This window comes from Vigna angularis, chromosome 7, assembly GCF_016808095.1.
Source record: "Vigna angularis cultivar LongXiaoDou No.4 chromosome 7, ASM1680809v1, whole genome shotgun sequence".
Classification (NCBI taxonomy): Eukaryota; Viridiplantae; Streptophyta; class Magnoliopsida; order Fabales; family Fabaceae; genus Vigna; species Vigna angularis.
In genome coordinates, this window is record NC_068976.1 from 26,131,316 (window position 1) to 26,152,109 (window position 20,794).

General features: G+C 30.5%; 2 protein-coding genes across 5 annotated transcripts; one reads left to right on the forward strand and one right to left on the reverse strand.

The window, feature by feature from the left end:
* Nucleotides 1-42: 42 nt before the first annotated feature.
* LOC108338122 (uncharacterized) lies at nt 43-9,575 on the reverse strand. 3 transcript variants are annotated; one of them, XM_052879993.1, is made up of 16 exons: nt 9,439-9,575; nt 9,222-9,295; nt 7,673-7,737; nt 7,408-7,595; nt 7,126-7,208; nt 6,613-6,670; nt 5,657-5,716; nt 5,176-5,305; nt 4,859-5,082; nt 4,623-4,715; nt 4,472-4,543; nt 3,135-3,167; nt 2,294-2,419; nt 1,163-1,219; nt 484-579; nt 43-382 (listed from the first exon to the last, which is right to left on the reverse strand). In XM_052879993.1, exons 4-16 carry the CDS (start codon nt 7,501-7,503, stop codon nt 335-337), a joined length of 1,176 nt encoding a protein of 391 aa, XP_052735953.1. In that variant the 5' UTR covers nt 7,504-7,595; nt 7,673-7,737; nt 9,222-9,295; nt 9,439-9,575; the 3' UTR covers nt 43-334. The 3 variants fall into 3 exon arrangements, with proteins under 3 accessions (XP_052735953.1, XP_052735954.1, XP_052735955.1); XM_052879994.1 differs by lacking the exon at nt 7,673-7,737; XM_052879995.1 differs by lacking the exons at nt 9,222-9,295; nt 9,439-9,575 and having other exon boundaries at nt 7,408-7,592.
* Nucleotides 9,576-16,528: 6,953 nt separating this feature from the next.
* On the forward strand, nt 16,529-20,415 carry LOC108338405 (uncharacterized). Of its 2 annotated transcripts, none has more exons than XM_017575258.2 (6): nt 16,529-16,798; nt 17,686-17,983; nt 18,182-18,288; nt 18,412-18,544; nt 18,667-18,861; nt 19,758-20,415. In XM_017575258.2, the coding sequence occupies exons 2-6, from the start codon at nt 17,702-17,704 to the stop codon at nt 20,184-20,186; spliced, it is 1,146 nt and encodes a 381-aa protein (XP_017430747.1). In that variant the 5' UTR covers nt 16,529-16,798; nt 17,686-17,701; the 3' UTR covers nt 20,187-20,415. The 2 variants fall into 2 exon arrangements, with proteins under 2 accessions (XP_017430747.1, XP_052735956.1); XM_052879996.1 differs by lacking the exon at nt 16,529-16,798 and adding an exon at nt 16,832-17,112.
* Nucleotides 20,416-20,794: the final 379 nt, after the last annotated feature.

Genomic DNA, 20,794 nt, shown 5'->3' on the forward strand with positions numbered 1-20,794 from the left:
CGAATCTATGAAAGCTAGAAAAATACCAAGTATGAGCAGCTCTGAAAAATGAACATCAACCTCCATCAAAGTTACTGAAAGTCTATCACACCAAAAAGAAAAGTTACTGAATTTCTACTTCAGATCCAACATGACTTTTAACTCAATTGAAATTTGAAATACAGTAACATGATCTTATAGTTAGTTTGCAAAGGTGGAGCTTTGGTATGCCCTACTGTACAATCTATGAGAAGGGTATGGCTGTGAGAGTGAGTAGGCCAAAGGGCAACGCAAAGTGGCATGACATTCATGATTTAGTATCTGTTATAGCCAAGTGAAGACATTATCAACATTTTTAACTTACTAGAGCTTCATCATCCAGCATCTCAACTACAGGAGCATACTGCAAAGTCAACCAGTAAGGCCCATGAACAAACAAACATTACACAGAGCAAAAAGTAACATACACAAAGCAAAGCAACTGAGATAGATTAATATACTGACCTCATCATTTTCCTCAAAATATATCCCATCAACAGCACTGCCAAGCTGAAACTCCCACCCTAGACTGCTCTCCAACAGCTCCTTAAATTTCCTTGTCTGCAAGAACAGGGAGATTACAATTTCCTCTTCATAAATAATCAAATACATGTACATTGTACCTAGCAAGCAGCAAATGCTGCAAGTCTGCAACCAATTTTATAGCAGGCAAAATAAAGCAAAAGCATAGACAGTCACTATAGACTTGGCATTTGTACTTTATAGTTTAAACCCTATCACATAATAATCTCAAATTAGTGCATGCATGTGTTTAAGGTGCTAGAATTGCTACTCCTTAAATAATGACAGAGATTGTTCATAGAGGCAATTGTATATACCATATCAACGTGTTTTCAGCCTAAAAATTCATATAAATAACGTGGAGAACCAACATATCCTGAAAAAGAAAAAAAATTCTATGAAAAATTTAAAAATCTATCCATCAAATATTATATTCCTGCATAATGCATTTCAAGCACATGAAGCGCATCTTGAAGTCCCTTTATTCTAATACTTTTTTTACTCTTCACTTTCTTTTTTCTTTCTTTAAAAACATCAATGCTTTATTATGTGGCAGTTGGGGAGGGTACAATATCAATAATAAATATCACATTATATGAAAACATGAGTTACATGCTCATACCCATTTTAAAAGATCTCCATCAACAACCGACCCATCTAGCAATGATGAAAAGAAGTCCTGCAATTCCAAAACAATCAAAAGGAATAAGTTGCAGTTTAGCTCAGAAAAGCATATAAAATCAAATTTATGTGACAGTAAAGTAATAATCAATTAGTATTAGAAGTGTTAAATATAGTAAAACTAGGTATAGAATTAATTTCCCTTGTGTCTAAAACACACATAGGGTAATATATTTATAATGAAGAATGATACAAGTGTATATTGCAACCAAACATAAATATGGTAAATAGAATATGTTGTTAAAAAAAACAATCTCAACAACATCTACCAATATCAAACAATAACAAAAGTCTACGTTCCCTGGTTAACACAAAACGCAATATATTTAACAAGAAGAAACAAACAATACTTTTGGGCAACTGGTCCACAAGAATCAAATGCCTCCCCAAAATAAAACCTGCCTAGTAAGGAGGATAACTGAATCATAGAACAAGAATGGGGAAATTTCCTCTAGCCTCATTTACCCTGACCAAGGCTTCCTTGAAAAGTTTGTAGAAGTTAGTTCTTACAAAATCATCTTTATATTCTATCATTCTTACATCCACGTCTGTTTGTTATAAGCACACATTAATTTTGTTACTCTGGAATAGGGATGCGGATTCCAGTAGGAAGGATGGGTATGCTTAAAATCTGGGAAATTGATTTTCATTAAGGAAAGGAAGTGCATTCTGAAAAACCTACATTATTCTTATGAAAATTATGAACTTTTTTTTTATTTTCACCTTGGAATGAGTTGCTCATTTTAACAGTTTTGGGCATATGGGCACTAACTACTACAAAGACAAGGATGATCAGAAAGTGGAGGCAATATCAACTCGAGGAAAAACAATACACAATCTAAGATGTTAACCATGATAAATCAAGAAGACCGGCCACATATATATGAACTGCTAACCTCCATGTTGGAGACTGACTATGTTTTTTATGATAAAATGACGAGTTCCAGAATTTCAGGATCTTAAAATCCATAACTGACCAGAACAGGTGCCCATCCAGCTACTTATAATTAATAAAGGTAAGTCAGAGAGTTAAATCTGCATGTGACTATTCAGTTATCATCAGTGAAAATACCTTGCAAACATGGTGCAAAAAGCTATCAGCGGAAATCAAAGAATCATCCAACACTGCTGATCCTGTTTCACCCATGTGATCTTTCAGTAGTCCGTATTTTAGTTGATTATGGATGACTTTGATGAACTGCAAGAATCCGTAATGCATTAGAAATGAGTTTGGCAAGGTAAGATCAGCAAACGAGAGAGCAGCTAAGGTACTAGAATTTTAGACTAACTTTAAAGTATTAACGAAAACATCTCAAATATACCATGAAATTTAAAAAGCGACGGGTTCTGATAAAAAACAAATCCAATCAAATTGACGTACATAATGACCCAGACAGGATCTTAATAAAAAGTTACATATTACAAATAGTCAAAGAAGAAAAATTAGAAAATATAAATTATCCCAAATAACTAGCACATTAAACTTATGAACAATATTATAATTCATATTATTTGCTGCCTCTCTTGAATTATTCTGCAGATCTTTTTGTTCTGATAAATACTGTCCACACATTAAAATATCAAGACTAGAATGGTCTGCCAAACACTTCTCCCTTAATTCTAGGACTGCATATAGTCATCTAAATGGAACTTTATTTTATTTTCCCCGTCTTTCACATCCCAAACCACAAAAGGTGTGAAGGTGAAAATTCTGATTTTCCAAAATTGAAATGAGTTTGACAAATAACACAAGATTCAAGATCATGACTCTTCTTTTAATGAATAATCAGTAGCTTGGAGTTCCAAGACTACATTCAGAAGTCCAGGGATGAATTTAACACCATTCCAAGGATTAATGCCACTGTTTTGTACTTAAAGGTAACAAAGATAAGAAAATTATATTAAAAGTTCACCTTTGTAAATAGTTGAGTTCGTGTGCGGAAAGGCTGCAAAAGAACATACAAAGTCATGCAAACATAATCACAAAACATATACTTATGAAATCATACAAATTCAAATTGATTTGCACCTACACAACCCACAATAGATATCTTACCAAAATTAACAAGGGTCTTGTATCTATATCCAATTAATTTATCCTATTTAACATGGGACTACTAACAAAAAACTGAGGTTCTACCACCATAAAATGTCCTAAGAAAGAAGCAATCTGTGTTCATGGGAAAAAATATTACAGAAATCTCCATAAAAGAGAATAGACAATGATGTCTCTTATTATGCTTATATCTACTTTCTGGCTAGAAGCACAAATCTCAAACGATGAGGAACCCTCTGGCAAATGATGCAAAGTAAAAATGGTAAAGCCCACAGAATCCAAGTTAGAATAAAGAACTTAAAAAACTGACCCACCAAGTTGAAAGCCAAATAAGCATCCAAGAAAACAGAAGTACTCATTGAGTATAGAGCAACAACAGACATTAAGCAGATGTCATGGAGCCAATTCAATTAAAGCTCAAGCTGTTAATAAAATAATCAAGAACAATAACGAGTTTATAAATTTAAAGGATGAATGTTAGTTGTTCACACACGCACATATATTACTTGTAATGAACAACAGATTAACGAAAATCATAATGGTTAATAATTCAATTATTATGAGTAATTAAATATAGACATCTCATATAGCTTGGAAAGTTTGATAAACAGCTTTAATATATTCAACATCATCAATTCAATATATTTATTGTTTGAGGTGGAAGAAAAGCAGATTGTTACAGATGTAATATGAAACCATTCCCCTGCCCACCCAATAGCTAAAACATTTTAGGATGGTTCACAACATGGTATCAAAGTCTCTAAGATCAGATGGTCTTCAGCTCAATATTTTTCACCCTGACTCTTCTAATATTGAGCTCAACATTTGTTCACAACATTCCCCTGCCTTCACCCAACAGCTAAAACATTTTGGGATGGTTCACAACATGGTATCAAAGTCCCTATGATCAGATGGTCTTAAGCTCAATATTTGCCACCCTGATTCTTCTAACATTGAGCTCAATGGGTAGGGATGTTATCCACCCTTCAAGCCCAAAGGGTTCTTGCGTACGGGTGCATGTTAGAGATGCAATATAAAACAACTTGCATGGCTTCACCTAACTGCTTGAAGTTTTGAGATAGTTGGTTTATGAGTAACCACACAGACAAGTATATGAGATAAACCAGCAAGTCTAAAGTCTAGGCACAGAGTCTATGTATGCATTATCCAATCTGGTTAAAAAGTAATGCTTACTGCTTCAGTGCAGCCAAACAAAAGGCTAACTAATGACTTCCATTGGAGAAATGCTTCTAGCGATTGACCCATCTGCACCATTGCAAAATGTCACATTGAATTCAACAAAATTCAACAAAATATATAAAGAAAATATGTTTGTCCACAGTACCAAAAAGACAACAAATGTAAACTGCAGTTCTCCAAGAAGCATGTCTTCAGAACCGCCATAATCTTTTGCCAGTAAAGTTTCTAACAATTGTGTCTGAGAAGGAACACAAAAAAAAAAGTGTACAAATCAGCAACCAATAATATGTAAAATTTCAGGGTAAGAGAATTGATTATAGTAAGCTTTTTATCACAATTACTTTTAAGGGACCAAACATTCAGCAATGTGTGTATACCAACCTTGTCAAGATTTAAAGAAGTAAGTTCCTGCCCACTAATACCCTTGCATTTAACAACACGTGGAATTGAAGTATAATAACATCCTTTCCTCTGAGACTTGCCAACAGATGATGCAGAATTGCCAACCTTCAACTGCTTCTCTGGTGCTTCTTCCATTGGGATTTTAGTAGAGTTTCTAACAATCTCATTTTCACATTCAACAGTGATTTCACCTCCAATTGGCTCTGTTCATGAGTTAACATTAACAATATAATACAATACTAATTTATCAATGAAGTATTTAATACACAGAAACCTCAGTCAAGTAAATGGCATACCAAGCCGTTCAATGACATTCTTTGTGATAAAATTAGATAACCGTTTCCAATCTTCATAATGGCTAATATTGTAAGGCCCAAGTTGTCTGTCAAATTCCAAATTTTTAACAGCTTGACTGTATCTTTCTTCCTAAAGGACAGACAAACAAAACAGAATAAATATATGTCATAAATTGAAGAGCATGGAATAAAAAGAAATGAAAGCAGAAAAATTATTTCCTTGGTAAGTTGTGGCTAATATATAAACGCAGACACAGATTAGCACTGATTGGATGGAATTTTAGGGAATACCCCACATTTTCTACAAAAATGCTCAAGCTATGTGAAGGAAATTCACTAAAATTATAGTTTCCCAAATAGTGTTCTCACAATAACCTAATTTGACTAACAGGACGTAAACTATATCAATCATGACATTTGGCTGCATTACAGACATGTTACGTTAATAATATCCATGTTAAAATTTTAAACGAACACATACCTCTTCCTCAGAAACTTTAACTAACCTTTCTTCTTGTTGGTCCCATTTCCGAACAATTACCTGCATGGTCATGAGACCAAAAACCACATAATCAGTCACAATTTTGTAATACATTTTTGGAAATACAAATTAACCACAAACAGGGTCAAAACATATGAGCATTGATTAATAGATTAAGTATTTCCCCTTGATTATCGGTGATACTGTGCTGGTGGCTTTTTTAAAGGAGTGTCTTTGTTAGATTTACAGAGAAATTAGCAAGTTGTGTTGGATGTTTCTTGTTCTTAACATTTTTATTCACCTTTCTTCATGGTCTTGATTTTTTTAGATAACTCCTACCTCCCACATTTATAACATTGTCTTCATATTTAGATATCATTTTACTTATAATGAATATGGTTAAAGTGCACTTACACAAATTATTGAAAGACATGATTATGTACAGGTAAGAAAAAAATTGCACATGAAGAAGGATATGACTACATGTAATAAATTTAACTTCACCATCATTCCGCAAGGAAATAGAGTCACAGGTAAGATTCTAGCACAATTAACAGTCACTTTACCGTCTTATGAGTTAACATCTACATAAAATTAGTACTAGTGTTACTCAAAACTAATTCATTTCTTAAATTTTTAAGCTTTGACGTATCATGGAAATTTTCCAATAGGCCAGTAAAAAGACAATGAACTCCTGAGAATCTATCAAAAAACCATAGCAAAAATCCATTTCATCAAAATAGTAACAAAATCATTCAAAAACTAAGCATATAGATTACAACTCATCTGAACTGTGATTGCATTGTCAAATAATAAGAACAGCAATTACAACACCAAGATACGGTAACAATCGTAATTTCTAAACTATAGAACATATTCTGTTAAAGCTCTGTCAAACCAAAATTAATGTAAATTTCATTGAACTATTATAGACACTGAAATTTTAAATTTTATACCTCTGAAGTGCCAGCATTAATGAAGAATCCAACAATTGGTGAGAACTCTTTCCCATCTCTGCATGAATCCCCCAAAAGAATAACAGAAGATTCAATGCACGAAATAATTTGAAAAATCATGAAATTTAATTCTAGCAACCGACAGAACCAGTGACGTCTTATGCTTAACACTATATGGTCAGCAAACATGATAACAGAGAGACCATGTGAAAGAGATAAATCATTTCAAATACTATGATCCAAGGTTATTTCCCAAAAAATACACTTTGCCACAGTACACAAAATTGAAAGGACACTAATACTCGCAGAAAAGACAATAGTATAGGAAAAGCAATGTCTTATCACACACAAGAGCACCCACCACTCTCTAATCATTGCCTTAATCTACTAATAGGCTCCCCAATATATCCACAAGGGAAACATGAGATTTTGCAGGAATAAAAAGCACTAAACAAAAGAGAGACTAATGCGAGTTAAAAAATAGGTCTGGATAATTGGGCAAGATGATCAAACCTGCTTGATGAACTATAGTACACAAAATGAGTGCCAGGAGGAATCATCTTAATACCATTAAAAGCAGGCCCCACATAGAACATCTACGAAGAACAGAAGAAAAACAATGTCAGATTGCCAGTGTGAAAAAAGGCTGAAATCAAGGTTGGATTTTTATTTAGCTTTCCACCCCCACGAATTTCAAATTTTATTTTCAGATACCATGATGACAGCATTGAAATAAAAAAAGAAAATAAAAAGACAATCACTTGGCAATCAGAAAATAATAGAAGAATGAAGTACCTGAGTATCGATGGCGACCATGGTGTACTGAGGAACATCGAGGAAGAGAAGAGTGACACCGTGCTTGACAAGCTCTAATGCTTTTTCAGAATCCATAGATTAGAGGAAATGAACAAGATACACTATCAATTTCGAGATGTTGGGGTTCTGTTGTAGTGGCAGTAGAATCTGAGAATGTTGCTGTGCTACTGGGATTATCGAGAAATGAGAACAATGTTCTAGAGCCAATTGATACAAAATTAAAATATAAAATAAGTTAAATTACCTTTATAATAAATTTGATTGGATTTAATTCTTCGCATGTTATAATTACATCCTTTATCCAACAACCTTCAAAGCAATTTATAACAATATCTCTCAGGAGGTGTTTTTATGAAGAGATGATTCCAGTAAGACGAAGAGAAAGGATTTGAAAGGTAAATTTTTTCTTTTGTTATTTGGTTGAGTGAATTTGAAAGTGAATTAGGATTGAGTTGAAGTAAAATTTGTGAAAATTAAAAAAAGATTTGAGAAATATGACAAATAAAAAAATTGTTTAATTCGTATAAATTAAAGTTCGTCCAAATGTCTTTAACTATAAAAATAATATAAAATGATAATTGTTAATGTTATGTTTAATTGTAAAAATATTTATAAAGATAAAAAAAATTAAATTAATTATTAAAATATAAAAATAGTAATTTAATAAATTCAAATAATAATAATAATAATAATTATTATTATTAATTATAATTATTAATTATTATTATTATTATTATAAGAGGAAAAAGATATAAAATACAAGACAAATATATGAAAATTAGTTTTTATTCTATGCAAATCATCTCATATATACTAGGATTGAAAACAACTCCTAATTCGCCATGCGAATTAACACGCAGCATGTATCAGACTTTCAACCTCTCGCATAGCGCACCCAGGTCATTATGCGAGAGCCACAAAACCAACCCCCTAAAATTCTCGCTATGCGTCATTCTTTCCTATTCTATTTATTTGGCTAATTTTCCAGGCTAGCAACAGTCGCAAAGCGACTTCATTCGCTACGCGACTCACCAAACAGAGAACAATCCTCTGTTATAATTCGCATCGCGCATCGAGTCGCTATGCGAATGCCCTGACAGAGAGCACCTCGCCAGGGCGACTCGCTGAGCGAAAGGCTTCGCTCTGCGAGTCTGCAAATTCTGCAGAATGAAATTCTGCAGATTTGCACAACTCAACCACTCAAAACTCATTCTAACACCCCCAACTCGAAGTATATATTGAATTAAACATGTCTAAACTGATTCTAACCCTTCCTAACATCTTTTTAAAGTGTTTATGCATTGATTTATACTTGAAAATTGAAAATCTCTCAACCTAGGGGCCTAAATCTAATTCTACCACCTTGAGTCTGATTTTGACCATTTTAGGGGTCTAATTAGGTCCCAATTGACTTGCCTAAGCCACCTAAACTGACTAGAATAATCTGTAATACCCAATGCTCAATTTGACCACCTCTGTTCCTCTAATAAGACCCTAAACACCCTAATTCACTTAAGTGTTGTTCTAATCACCTATATAACAAACTTCACTTCATTCAACCATTCAATATCTGCCTCAAACTTTATCCATACCAATTCATATGTACAATTCCACAGTTTCACTATTAGATACACATTTGAGCAATCGAGTTCACATACAAAATTTCCAATTCCAGTACGAACAACACCCATACATAACAATCCATACATACGTTATTTCCCCACATCAAACAACAATTTATCTCATGCACACCCTAATTTACAGAACAGAAAGCAAGATCCAGCTCCCCTTACCTGGGTTTCTCCAAGCACAACTAATTGAAACTGCCCTAATAGTACCCTTCACAGAACGAGAACTCAACCTGACCCTACAAACCACCAAAGTGGTGACAGCTCTTAGAGCTTGATTTGGCAGAAAATATGAAGACGAAACCCCACTAGCAACATGCAACCAGTAACGTTGCATGCCCTAGGCTCCAGAAACAACGAAGGAAAGGGGAAAATCACTTACCGGTCCAAACGAAAATATGATCGGGTCAAAAGGAAACTTCGGTGTGGTGAACGCCTGAGCACCTTCAAATCCAAGATTGAATGGTTTAGTGAATGGAAATTTTTAGAGAGAAGGCAGAGAGAATTTAGGACAAAAGAGTTTTAGAGAGAGAGCTCAAGCAACTGAACCAAACTTCTGAAAAGTCTTTTCTAAACTAAGTTATCTCTGGTTTGATGGGCCTGACTGCCTCACATAAGGCCCAATTGCTCCTTTATTTTTCAGGCCTTTACAGACTTACTTCTAATTCTAAAGGATATCGTAATTTTGAAATTTGGGAAAGTAGTTTCATTATTTTAAAAAATATTTATTTTGAATTTTCTTTTTCTATAATTGCTCTTTTCTTTTCTTTTTCTTATAACTAATTTTTTTTTTATTTTTTTTTGTCAAAGTTATTAATTTACATCTAGTTAGAACGTAGTTGATTTATCGTTACAATTTTATAATTAGATTATAATTTTTACATATATTACAAAATAAACCTTAACTTTAATTTAATTTTACAAAACTAAACTAATTTATAAAATAAAGTTTGTATTTATTTATATTTATTTATATATTATAAAATTGTTTATAAAGTCTCCAACTACATATAAAAAACAATCAAATTAAAAGTCTAATATGTAAATAAATGATGAAAACTATAATAGACAATAATATTTTAAAAAGATGTTTACTTAAATAGCAAAATCATAATTCATAGTTAGTTTTAAGATCGAAATAGATAAGAAAAAAATAAATAAATAATATTATATATATATATATATAAGTCTATGTTTAATTTGTTTATCTATTAGTCAAATTCCACTAAAATGAGTGCTATATAAAGTCATTCCCAAAATATATTACAAGTATTATAATTTTCTAATTTGTTCAGCTAATTGCTCAAATTATTCTTTATGGAGTTTTTCAAACTTCAAAAATTTTTCAAAATAATAAGTCACTTATAAGTTATAACTCACATAGCTTAGAGTGTTTAAGAATAAATATCTATTTGTTCAACATAGAGTTAGGATCTAACATTATTATGGACAGATGCATAATTTGGCTTACTAAACTAAAACTTTTATGATAAGCAAATGAACACAGAGCTACTTAAAAAATAGTAGAAGAAAAATTTACATATTTGTTTTACTTAGGATTCACTTGTCTTATTTATATTATTTTATTCTTTTTCTTCTTTTGCTTCATTGTTTTTTTATATTGAGAGGTTTATATTAGTTGTTTTCTCACTTTTTTTCATTTGTCTCTCTAAACATGACTCTAAATGGGATAACACACAAAATTTGGAAAAGAGGTTGAATAGAACAAATATTTTATCAAAAAGAAAACTAAATTGTCTAATAACATATTCTTTTAAAAAACAAGAAAGAGAGATGCATTTGCATTAGTTCATCCTAATTATTGGACTATGTCCAATTATCATTTGAGAAACTCTTAAAGGATTTCACTATTGTTATCAATTACTAATATTCTCGTAATACACCTTTAATTTAATTGCGTATAATTACTTTATTTAACTTTAATTCCTATTCTTCTATTTGATTGTGGAAGGCTGTGACTTTTTGTGTTCTTGTGCTTAATGTAAAGTTGGATAATAGACACTTTGAATTTAATTGAGATATACTATTACCATTTATAACACAAATATAGTAATTGCAAATATTTATTCAAATATAAAAAGTTTTCACGTGGGATAATGTTTTGAACAAACTTATTAAAACAAATAATGTGATTACCTTTGTAAAGAGAAATAAGCTACCACATTGTTTAACTTATTAATAACACATAAATGTATAAACAATTTAACTATTTTTTATTTATAAAAGGTTCTTATGGTTACACAATTATTTTATTTTGGAATAATAAAAATGTGTGTATTTGTGAATATTTATCGATAAAAATTACTAAAGGTAATAAGTGAATACTTAAAAAAAAGTACTTATAAGTAACAAATAACAGATGCACTATTTACTTATAAATGGATCGCACGTGAGTATTCATTATTATTAGTAAAAATTAAAATTAAAATTATATTTTATTATGTTAAATTTAATTAAAATTAAAATTAAAATTATATTTTATTAAGTTAAATTTAATTAAAATTCAAATTAAAATTATATTTATATTTAATTTAGTTTATATTATTATTTTTTTGAAATTTTATTATGATTTTACTTTAAAAATTTACAAATTATTATCTTTTAAACATTCACAGGTATTTATGGATATTTTTTAAATTCACATATATTTTTAAATGGATATCTAACTTTAAATTTTCTATTGTGATTGGATAACAAGTAGATACTATCTGTGTTTGATCTTATATATTATATCATCCCTAATTTTACTTCATTGTGAGCAAGAGTCAATGTTTAGTGAATATGTTGTCGCCTTCGATGTATTGATAATTCATAACCTTTATTCTTCGAATATATAAATTACAATTGAATTATTTTGTATAAATTATATTACATGTTCATAGATATTATTTCGTGCAATGTTATTACTTTTTATTTTCATTTTAAAATAACTTGTCTATATTAATATGAATTTTGCATGTTCACCTACAAGAAAGTTATTCTTTACTCCATGGTGAATATAATTTGGTTAACCCATTGTTATATGAAACACAAGCGTAATCATCTTTTTTATGCAAATAGGATGTAAACATTGTATAGTTGATAAATGTTACTATCAATTATGTTAACTTACTTAAATCTTAACTTATTTTAAAAAAAGTCATTGAAGAGACCTTAATCAAATTTCAAGATTCGACCAGACTTAAATTTTGGAATTCGATAAAGATTTGAAAAATTTCTGAAATCTATTGAATGTCATAACCAAATTCTGAACTCGCGTGAGGCTTTAACCGAATTTCTAAATTTGGAGATTTCCTAACTAAAGTCTTTGAGATTTCAAAACTATGCATATCCTTCGAAATCCGTTTCAAATAGTTAACAAAACAACACATATGTTCTATATACAGTCCATATACTATGTAAATACTGAACAAATCTAAAGGAAAACCAAATATCTATGTTGTAGCAATGAGTAATGAAGAAGAAGTTTTCTTTTCCTTTCTTCCAGTCTTCAACCTTATGCAGCCTTTAACCTTCACTGCAGAGGAAACGAAAGCAATGTGTAGTAGAGACAAAACAGTGTGTCCAGTGCAGACAAAGACGAAGAAGAAGAAAGAGGTTGTAGCAGTGACCAGGATTTGAAATTCAAGAACTGGTGTGAATCTCCTGATGGGTGGGTGTGAGTTTATTAAAAAGAGAGAAATATTTTTAACAATATTAAATTTATTTAAATTTAAAATTTATATAAATTTTATTTTAAAATTTATCTTTGAATTTATAAAATTATTGTTTTTAAACCAACTTTAACATTTGTATATAAAGTATTAATATATAATATTATACAAGTATTTGAAATATAAACTTATATTTTTATAAATTATATTTAATTATTTGAAATATAAATTCAAATAAAAATGTATATTAAAGTTTGATGTAATAAAATATCTACAGAAATACATTTAAAGTTTTAAAACAATATATAAATAAATTTTAATATAAATGTAAATTTAAATAAAATTAATTTTGTTAAATATATTTAATTAAAATGCCAATTTTAATAAAAATATTTTTATAACATTTATATAAAAGTTAAATTTAATCTCAATTTAAAAATAAACAAAATTTTTTAATTTAAAAAAAGTTAAAACAAAATTAAATCAAAATATTAAATATAAAAATCAAATTGAGATTCAGACTTAACACTTGACCTGATATTTACTTAATATGTAGAAAATTATATATATTTTTAATTAAAATAAATTAATAAAAAAAAATTAACTTTTTAAAAAGGTAAAATAAAACTAACATCTGACACATATTTAATATAATATTATAAATATAATACTAATAAAAAAGACCTAATTTTTACCCATCTTAAAAATAAAGATCTTTATAAAAATCTTTAAGACTAATAATAACCTAATTTTTAATAAATACAAGAACCAGATAAATATTTTAATTTAGTGAGATTCGGTGAATTTCGATTTGGTATCTCATTTTATATATTCTTCCCTCAATATTTTGAGGTACCTTTTAAGCATAAATTTTTAATAAAAATTTCAGATTTTAAAACGGATAATATCATAGAAATTAACTTTAAGATGTGATTTCAAAGTTGAAACAATGAATCCATTGTTGGAATAAAAAGAAGATTGGAAAGAAGAACTGTCATTGTTTTGGCCTTAAACTTGGAAAATAAAAAAAGTATTTATCTCTTTTATTCATTCTTTTAGCCTTCAACTTGAAAAATAAAAAACAAATAAAATGTTATTCCTGTACATTGAATAGTCTAATACGAATCAATGTAAAAAATAATTAAAATACCTTTTTTTCCTTTCAATATTTTCGAAGTCCCAGCAAAAAAATTCACTTAAAATGTTTCCAGTCACAAGACATTACGAATAACATTTATATATGTTCCATTAAACTGGAAAAAAACTTTGTAACATGATAAACGAAAATCAAACATAAAATGATTCACTCAATTTCTGGCTGAACACTTCAATGGTGATAAAAAGTTATCTTTCAATAAGAACTATATTTCAACATCATAACATAACTCCATTTTCTATATTTTATCAACAATAACTCGCCGACACCAACTCATCATTTGCTACACCCAATAATAGTTCACTTTAAAATCATATCACAAACTTATTTCTATACGAACATACCAAACTACTAAATAATTATTTTAAATTAATAATCTCTCTATACTATATATCTATAGTGATTAATTGTGCTGTATTTCACTAATTAAATGTGTGAACATATTGTTATTTGCATTATTATTGGGAACATGGGTTGATTCTTTAAAAGAATGTTAAAAAAAAAAGGTTTAGATTTAAGAATGAATGGAAGATGTTTCCTTATCTTAATGAACACTTCCAACAGTGAGATGGCCGAGAAAAAGGACAAGATTGACAGCACACGTTATTGCATTAATGCAAAAAAATCACCTGCAACCTTTTTATATTGTAAGCTCTCAACTCAAGGTGTTTTCTCCAATAATCAAGGAACCTTTGGTTTAACTTTATGCAATTACAATTAATACTATAATCCAAAACTATAAATACAACCTAATTAAGCAATGCATTATATGTATAATGACGGTTTTTATATCTCATTATTTGAAATTATATGTTTAAAGTTGAAAGGTTAACATAAATTTAATATTATATTGAAATTAAATTTTAATAAGACTTACTATATCTCAGTATCCTTAACAAGAGACTAAATTTTAAATAAAAAAAATGCTAATATATATTTTTTAGTTGCCAGAAGTACCTATGATTGTTACCTTTTGAATGGATACCTTACAATTTGGTTAAATGGTGACCACTGCTTTATACTTTTTCCTCTAGAGCTAAAATGAGAAGCACTGTCTTTGTTCCCTGTTTCTGTTGTCTGGTTTTAGTCTCACTACCATCATCATCTTCATTTTTTTCAGTGTCCTATTTTTCAGTTGTCTTGGGTAATTTTTATATAAATATTTGAAAAAAAAAACAATGTGAAAATATTGTAACTGAAAAATAAATTAAAAAAAATGAAAAAACATAAATAAAAGTCTCTTTATATATTTTTCACAAAATAATAGATTTACAAATTAATTAGACAATTTTTATTGTGTTTTCAAATATTTTTTCCTTTTCTTTTAAAGGAGAAAGAAAATAAATTTGAAAATTCAATTCAAAATTTAACTCTTTAAAACTCAAATATTAATTTTAAAAAAATCATATTGTTTTGGAGGGTATGATCGAAATCAACATATTCTTTCAAGTATTTTGTAATTCTTTTTTCAAACTCTTTGAAAGATATATGTAAAAGACATTCTAACATTAAAATCCGCTTAAAATTTAACAATTTAAATATTAATGATGTAATAAATATAATTACCTAATTTCTTATTTCATATTTATATTTATTTTTTTATTTCATATTTATATTTATTTTCTTATCTCATATTTATATTTATAAAGATTTTGAAATGAATTTTTGAAATTTTGAAATCAACTTTTGATTACTAACTATTTGTTAGTAAACACATTTTATTTGTTTAATATTGTAATTAATTGTCTTGATAGTTAATCGATTACTTAAATTTAATTTTGATGATGGTTTGTTCTAACGTCTTACTATCCAATCTACAATACACATAATATTTATATAATTCAGTCAGAAATAAATTTTAAAACTAAATATATTATTTGAATGAAAAAATATCTTTTCGTCGCCATGTTCAATGAAAACTAAAAAAACGGTGTTTTATTGAAATGCTGTACTTAATCTTTTAAAAAATGCTTTTAGTATACTTGGCATTTTATTAAATAAACCTAATAAATTATCTACTTTTAATTTTAAAATATTAAGATTTAAGGATCTCAGTCAAGTACTAATCTATAACCTTTATTGTAATAATAGGTAGATAATTATATGTTATAAGAAAATAATTAAGTATTTGATTCTCAAATCTACATGTATAAAATATTTCTTTTAAAAGAAGCAGCCTTTAATTGGTCAAAGAGTAATTTAGTGACTCTTGAAAAATACCTTAAGTTGACATTTGTCAACTTAACCTTCTCTCCATAATTGTTTTATTTTTTCCTATTCCACTCTTATTTAACAGAATTAATTAATTAAATATTTAATCCTTGTCCAAAATGATAAAGCATCATTTCAAAACGCAAAACTTACACCTTTATCGTGTTGGAGCGTCATTGATTGCTGGAGAAACATGTCACCTAACGTTAGAAACAACGATAATATACCAAAATTCGAAACAACCATCGTTTTAATTACTGCAATCAAAATCAAAATTCGAAATTATTAAAAAATAATAACCAAAGGGTTGATTGGTGATTCGAATAAAACGATTGAGGTAAATAATTAAATATGAAAAAGAAATCTAAAAAAAAAAAAGAAAAAAAAGGTGGAATTAATTTGGTTCACCTGATTCTGCTTCCCATCACATTCACATTCACATGCAAATGCAAATGCAATTTATATTTATTATTGGCCCCGCTATTTTGCCGGCCCCGGTACCTTATACGCCGTCGTTTTGGGTGTGCGACTACTGTCATCACTCTTCCTTCGTCGGTTACTAAAAACACTAATTCTCTCTCTCCGTCTTCTTCACACTGAGTTGACTGAGTCTTCGTAACTCGCTCACTACTCTCTCAGCTACTCATCGCATTCTTTGCATTTTTGCTCCGATCACTTTCTCTTTCCTCATATCTTTATTTGTAATCTCTCTCTCTCTATATCTCTCTCTACTGTTCACTGAAATTGAAGTGATCCGTGCGCGCAATTGCGATTACTGTTTCGTTTGTTTCTCTGTATTCGAATTGAATGCTGTGGTGTTAGGGTTTAGGATTGAAATGCGAGTGTTTGTGATTGGAGATTCGGGCAGTGTAGTGTGGAACGTACCGAGATCTTGCTGTTTTGTTTTGTATTTTCTTTTTCTCTTGGAGATTTTTGGCGGATTTGGCTGCGCGCCGTCAATTTTGCATTGAATCTGTTGGTTTATGGCTTTTATCTGCGTTGTATTCTGATTTTGGTAATGTTTTGATCTGCGTTTATGTAGTGTTTATCTGTCTTGACACTCGTGAATCACATTTAGTACTTCGAATTGTGCTTTTTTTGTGTGTGTGTGTTGAGAGTGTTGCGTGTGGTGATTTGCTTTGTATCTGTCTGTTGTCCTTGAAGTGAAGTTCAATTCTAAAATTGGAATTGGCTTTTTTATTGATTGACTTTCTTTGGAAATTCGATTATTTGTGTTTTTATCGGATAGATGAGATTGAGAACAGGAAGAGAAACAGTGTTGAAATACCAAAGTTTGGGGAGGATGGAAAACTAGGCGTGAATCAGAAATCGAGAATGAGAAAGAGTCATTTAAATTCAATGGACTTGTAGAGTTAGTATTTTCTTTTTGGGTCGGGGGAGGGAGCGTTATGGAAGTGCATCATATTTTCATGACTGTGCCTTTATCGTTAAGTTCAGATCTTGACTTGAGTGTTTGGTTTTGGTTGTTAAATTCATTCTTTACATTGATTTCGTTTTCAGAAAATGAATGGTGTTTTTGTGTACCACTTATTATTGAGTTTGATTTGATTTCTTTCTTTTGATCTAGACTGAAGCTGTCAGGGATGTCAGAGAAAGCTCTTAGAGATCTCAATACAATTCTTGGAACTGAAAGGAAGAATGAGGACTCCAGTAAGGCATGCTTAACCAAGCCTTCTGTAGACAATGCTGATGAAAATATTGAAGAACGGCAAAAGAAAAAGACTTCTTCCTCCTTGGTTTCTCCTGCTGTTAATGGAAATCTGACTGTTACTGTTAATTCTGGTGCGGAGGTTGTGAATGCAGAAGTAGAATACATTGAATCTGAGAACTTGAATGATCTAGAAGATATTGATACTTGTCTCAAGGTATTTTTTATCCACTTATTGAGTCAAGGAACTGGCATGTTTTTTAATATTGATAACCATTGAAACTGGCCTTGCTCAAATGCTTACATAATGAGGATGTTTCATTTTTTTCTTTAGCAATTTACCTCTGGTTATTAGACTTATGTGTGAAATGCAACACTTGTATTATGTGAAAGTAGTTATTTGGTTTTGTTACAGACCCTCTTAGCTGGACTTGACTCAAAGGACTGGGTCCTGGTTTGTGATACACTAAATAACGTACGGCGGTTATCTATATTTCATAAGGAAGCAATGCTTGATATGCTGTAAGTAACAAACACTTTTTTTTCTTTAGATTAGAATATGTTTTTTAAATTAAAATATCTGAATAATGTTTTTTTCCTTTTAATTGGTTTTGTTTAATTATTCATATTCTATCTGGTAAACAGGGGAGATGTGATCACATCTATTGCAAAGTCCCTGAAAAGTCCTAGAAGCGCTGTTTGTAAAACTGCGATTATGACATCTGCTGACATTTTCAGCACATATAATGATCTTATAATAGATTCACTAGATCCTCTGGTAAGTCAACTATCGTTATGTGGCCTAATAAACTTCCTCATTTAAGCAAAATGGAATTTCTATATACAATAGTGTTATTTGCAAATTAACATGTTCTATTGAAACATATATGGTGAATGCAGCTAGTACAACTTCTTCTCAAGGCTTCACAGGACAAACGCTTTGTATGTGAGGCAGCTGAGAAAGCCTTGATATCAATGACTACATGGATTTCCCCCATTTCTCTATTACCAAAATTGCAACCATATCTTAAGAACAAGAATCCTCGTATTCGCGCAAAGGCATCTATGTGCTTTTCTCGAAGTGTTCCACGACTGGTATGAGAAACATTTATGATTTTTGCCCATATTGGTGATATTTAAGACATGCTCTTATAGATTACTTTTTGTCACAAAGTGATTTTATCTTCAAAAAAATGAAAAGAAAGGAAAGTTAAAACGTTAAGTAGCATATTAATGATGCAGGAAATGAACTGTCCTAACGGATGACTTTGATGTCCAAAAATGTCTGCCTTGATTATGGATATATTTGTAGAATTTTAAACTTGATCAGCTTGTCCAAAATTTATCCAACAAACCTTCCTTTATGATTTTAGAATGGTTTGTCATGAACTTGCCAATATATAATATTTTTTTATTATACATGACGAAACATGGCCTCACCAAATAGTAGGATGTTTCTTTAGCCGATGAGGAGCACTTGTCTTGATTGATATTGTACGTCATGCCATATAAAGTTTTTCTTTGATTATTAAGTAAATATACTGTTTCTTGCTTGGTTCTAATCTGTCTGACCTGCCAGTAACAATGGCTTCGTCTCTATTTTAAGTCTATCGTGCAATGCTCTGAAACTGTTTGTAAAGAAAATATATGTTCATTCATCTATTTCTCTTTCTTTGTATTGTTCTTTTCAAAATTATTTTCAGGCTCTTTGCTTAGGTAGTTATATATGTAAAGAGATCAGTTCTATTTTATTGCTATTTTTTTAGAGTTTGCGTCATCAATAGATACCTTGACAAAGGGTGGAGGGGTTTTTCTATAAAATGTTTCTTTTACATATTTAAGTATATTACCCTGCATTATCTAATTGGAATTTGGAAGGATTTTGTTGAACTAGAAAGGATAATGAATATGGCCAGCCTATTTTTGCAATTTGGATGCGGAGCATTAATTAACAGGTCCAGTTTTGTATCCTTGAACTTTTATTTAAAAAGGGCGCAGAAGGCATAAAGACATATGGGATTGACAAGTTGATCCAAGTAGCCGCATCTCAGTTGAGTGACCAGCTACCTGAGTCCAGGGAAGCAGCTCGAGCTCTACTTCTTGAGCTTCAAAACGTGTATGAGAAATTTCATGATCTCATGGCATCTGCTGTCGTCGAGCACACTGTCAACGAGCACACTGTCAACGAGCACACTGTCAACGAGCACACTGTCAACGAGCACACTGTCAACGAGCACACTATCGATGAACACACTATCAATGATGACACTGTCAATGAGCACACTGCCAATGATCATACTGTGAATGAGCATCCAGAGATGAGTTCTTGGGAAAGCTTCTGTCAATCAAAACTTTCTCCTCTAAGTGCGCAAGCTGTACTTCGTGTGACCAGCATCGCTCGGGAAGGTCTTGTTTCATGACACGCGCATCAAATTCAGTTAGAGGACTTATTGGTTTCCTGGTTTGCCTATCATTTCCTTCTGTAAATACAGTGCGCGACAATTGAGATGATTGAGTTGTGGTCGAAGCACGTATTGAGCCCAAGATTTATAATGTATTATTTTCGTCCTAGCTGTGGTTACCTATATTACCTTTGATTATTATTAATATTTGATAGATATATAAATTTCCTTAATTGTTTGTCAGTTATCCTACAAGGCTGGTCTTCTTGAAGGCTTTAAATTTCATCACCTCATTGATTTTCTAAGTAGGCTTTTCTGTGAATGTAATTTTAGATTCCAAAAAGTTCCTTCCAAAATGAATAGCAAATTAGCCAACAAATTAGGAGATGTCAGAAGAAATACCCTTTCGTCAACTGTCCAATAATTGGAAAAACATAATGAAATAAAAAGGCTTCATAATAGGTTTTGCATATTATGCATTCATCTCCGTTGTTGTTTGAAGTGAATTTGGTATTTAAGTATAGACATCAACCGTCACTACGGAAGTTGTTGATTTAAGGTTTAAGGCAATTCTCGAGGAGGCAGTTTCTTGTGGATTTTGGCAGTGAGCTGACAAAGCAAATACG

Bases quoted from the DNA above. Each gene is read 5' to 3' on its own strand.
- LOC108338122 (XM_052879994.1), bottom strand. From the start codon at position 7,503: ATGGATTCTGAAAAAGCATTAGAGCTTGTCAAGCACGGTGTCACTCTT. The intron at 7,209-7,407 runs GTACTTCATTCT...TGTTCTTCGTAG, and splicing joins TGGTCGCCATCGATACTCAG to ATGTTCTATGTGGGGCCTGC. The intron at 5,306-5,656 runs GTATGTGTTCGT...TCTGTCCTTTAG, and splicing joins TTAAAGTTTCTGAGGAAGAG to GAAGAAAGATACAGTCAAGC.
- LOC108338405 (XM_017575258.2), top strand. From the start codon at position 17,702: ATGTCAGAGAAAGCTCTTAGAGATCTCAATACAATTCTTGGAACTGAA. The intron at 17,984-18,181 runs GTATTTTTTATC...GTTTTGTTACAG, and splicing joins ATATTGATACTTGTCTCAAG to ACCCTCTTAGCTGGACTTGA. The intron at 18,862-19,757 runs GTATGAGAAACA...TTATTTAAAAAG, and splicing joins CTCGAAGTGTTCCACGACTG to GGCGCAGAAGGCATAAAGAC.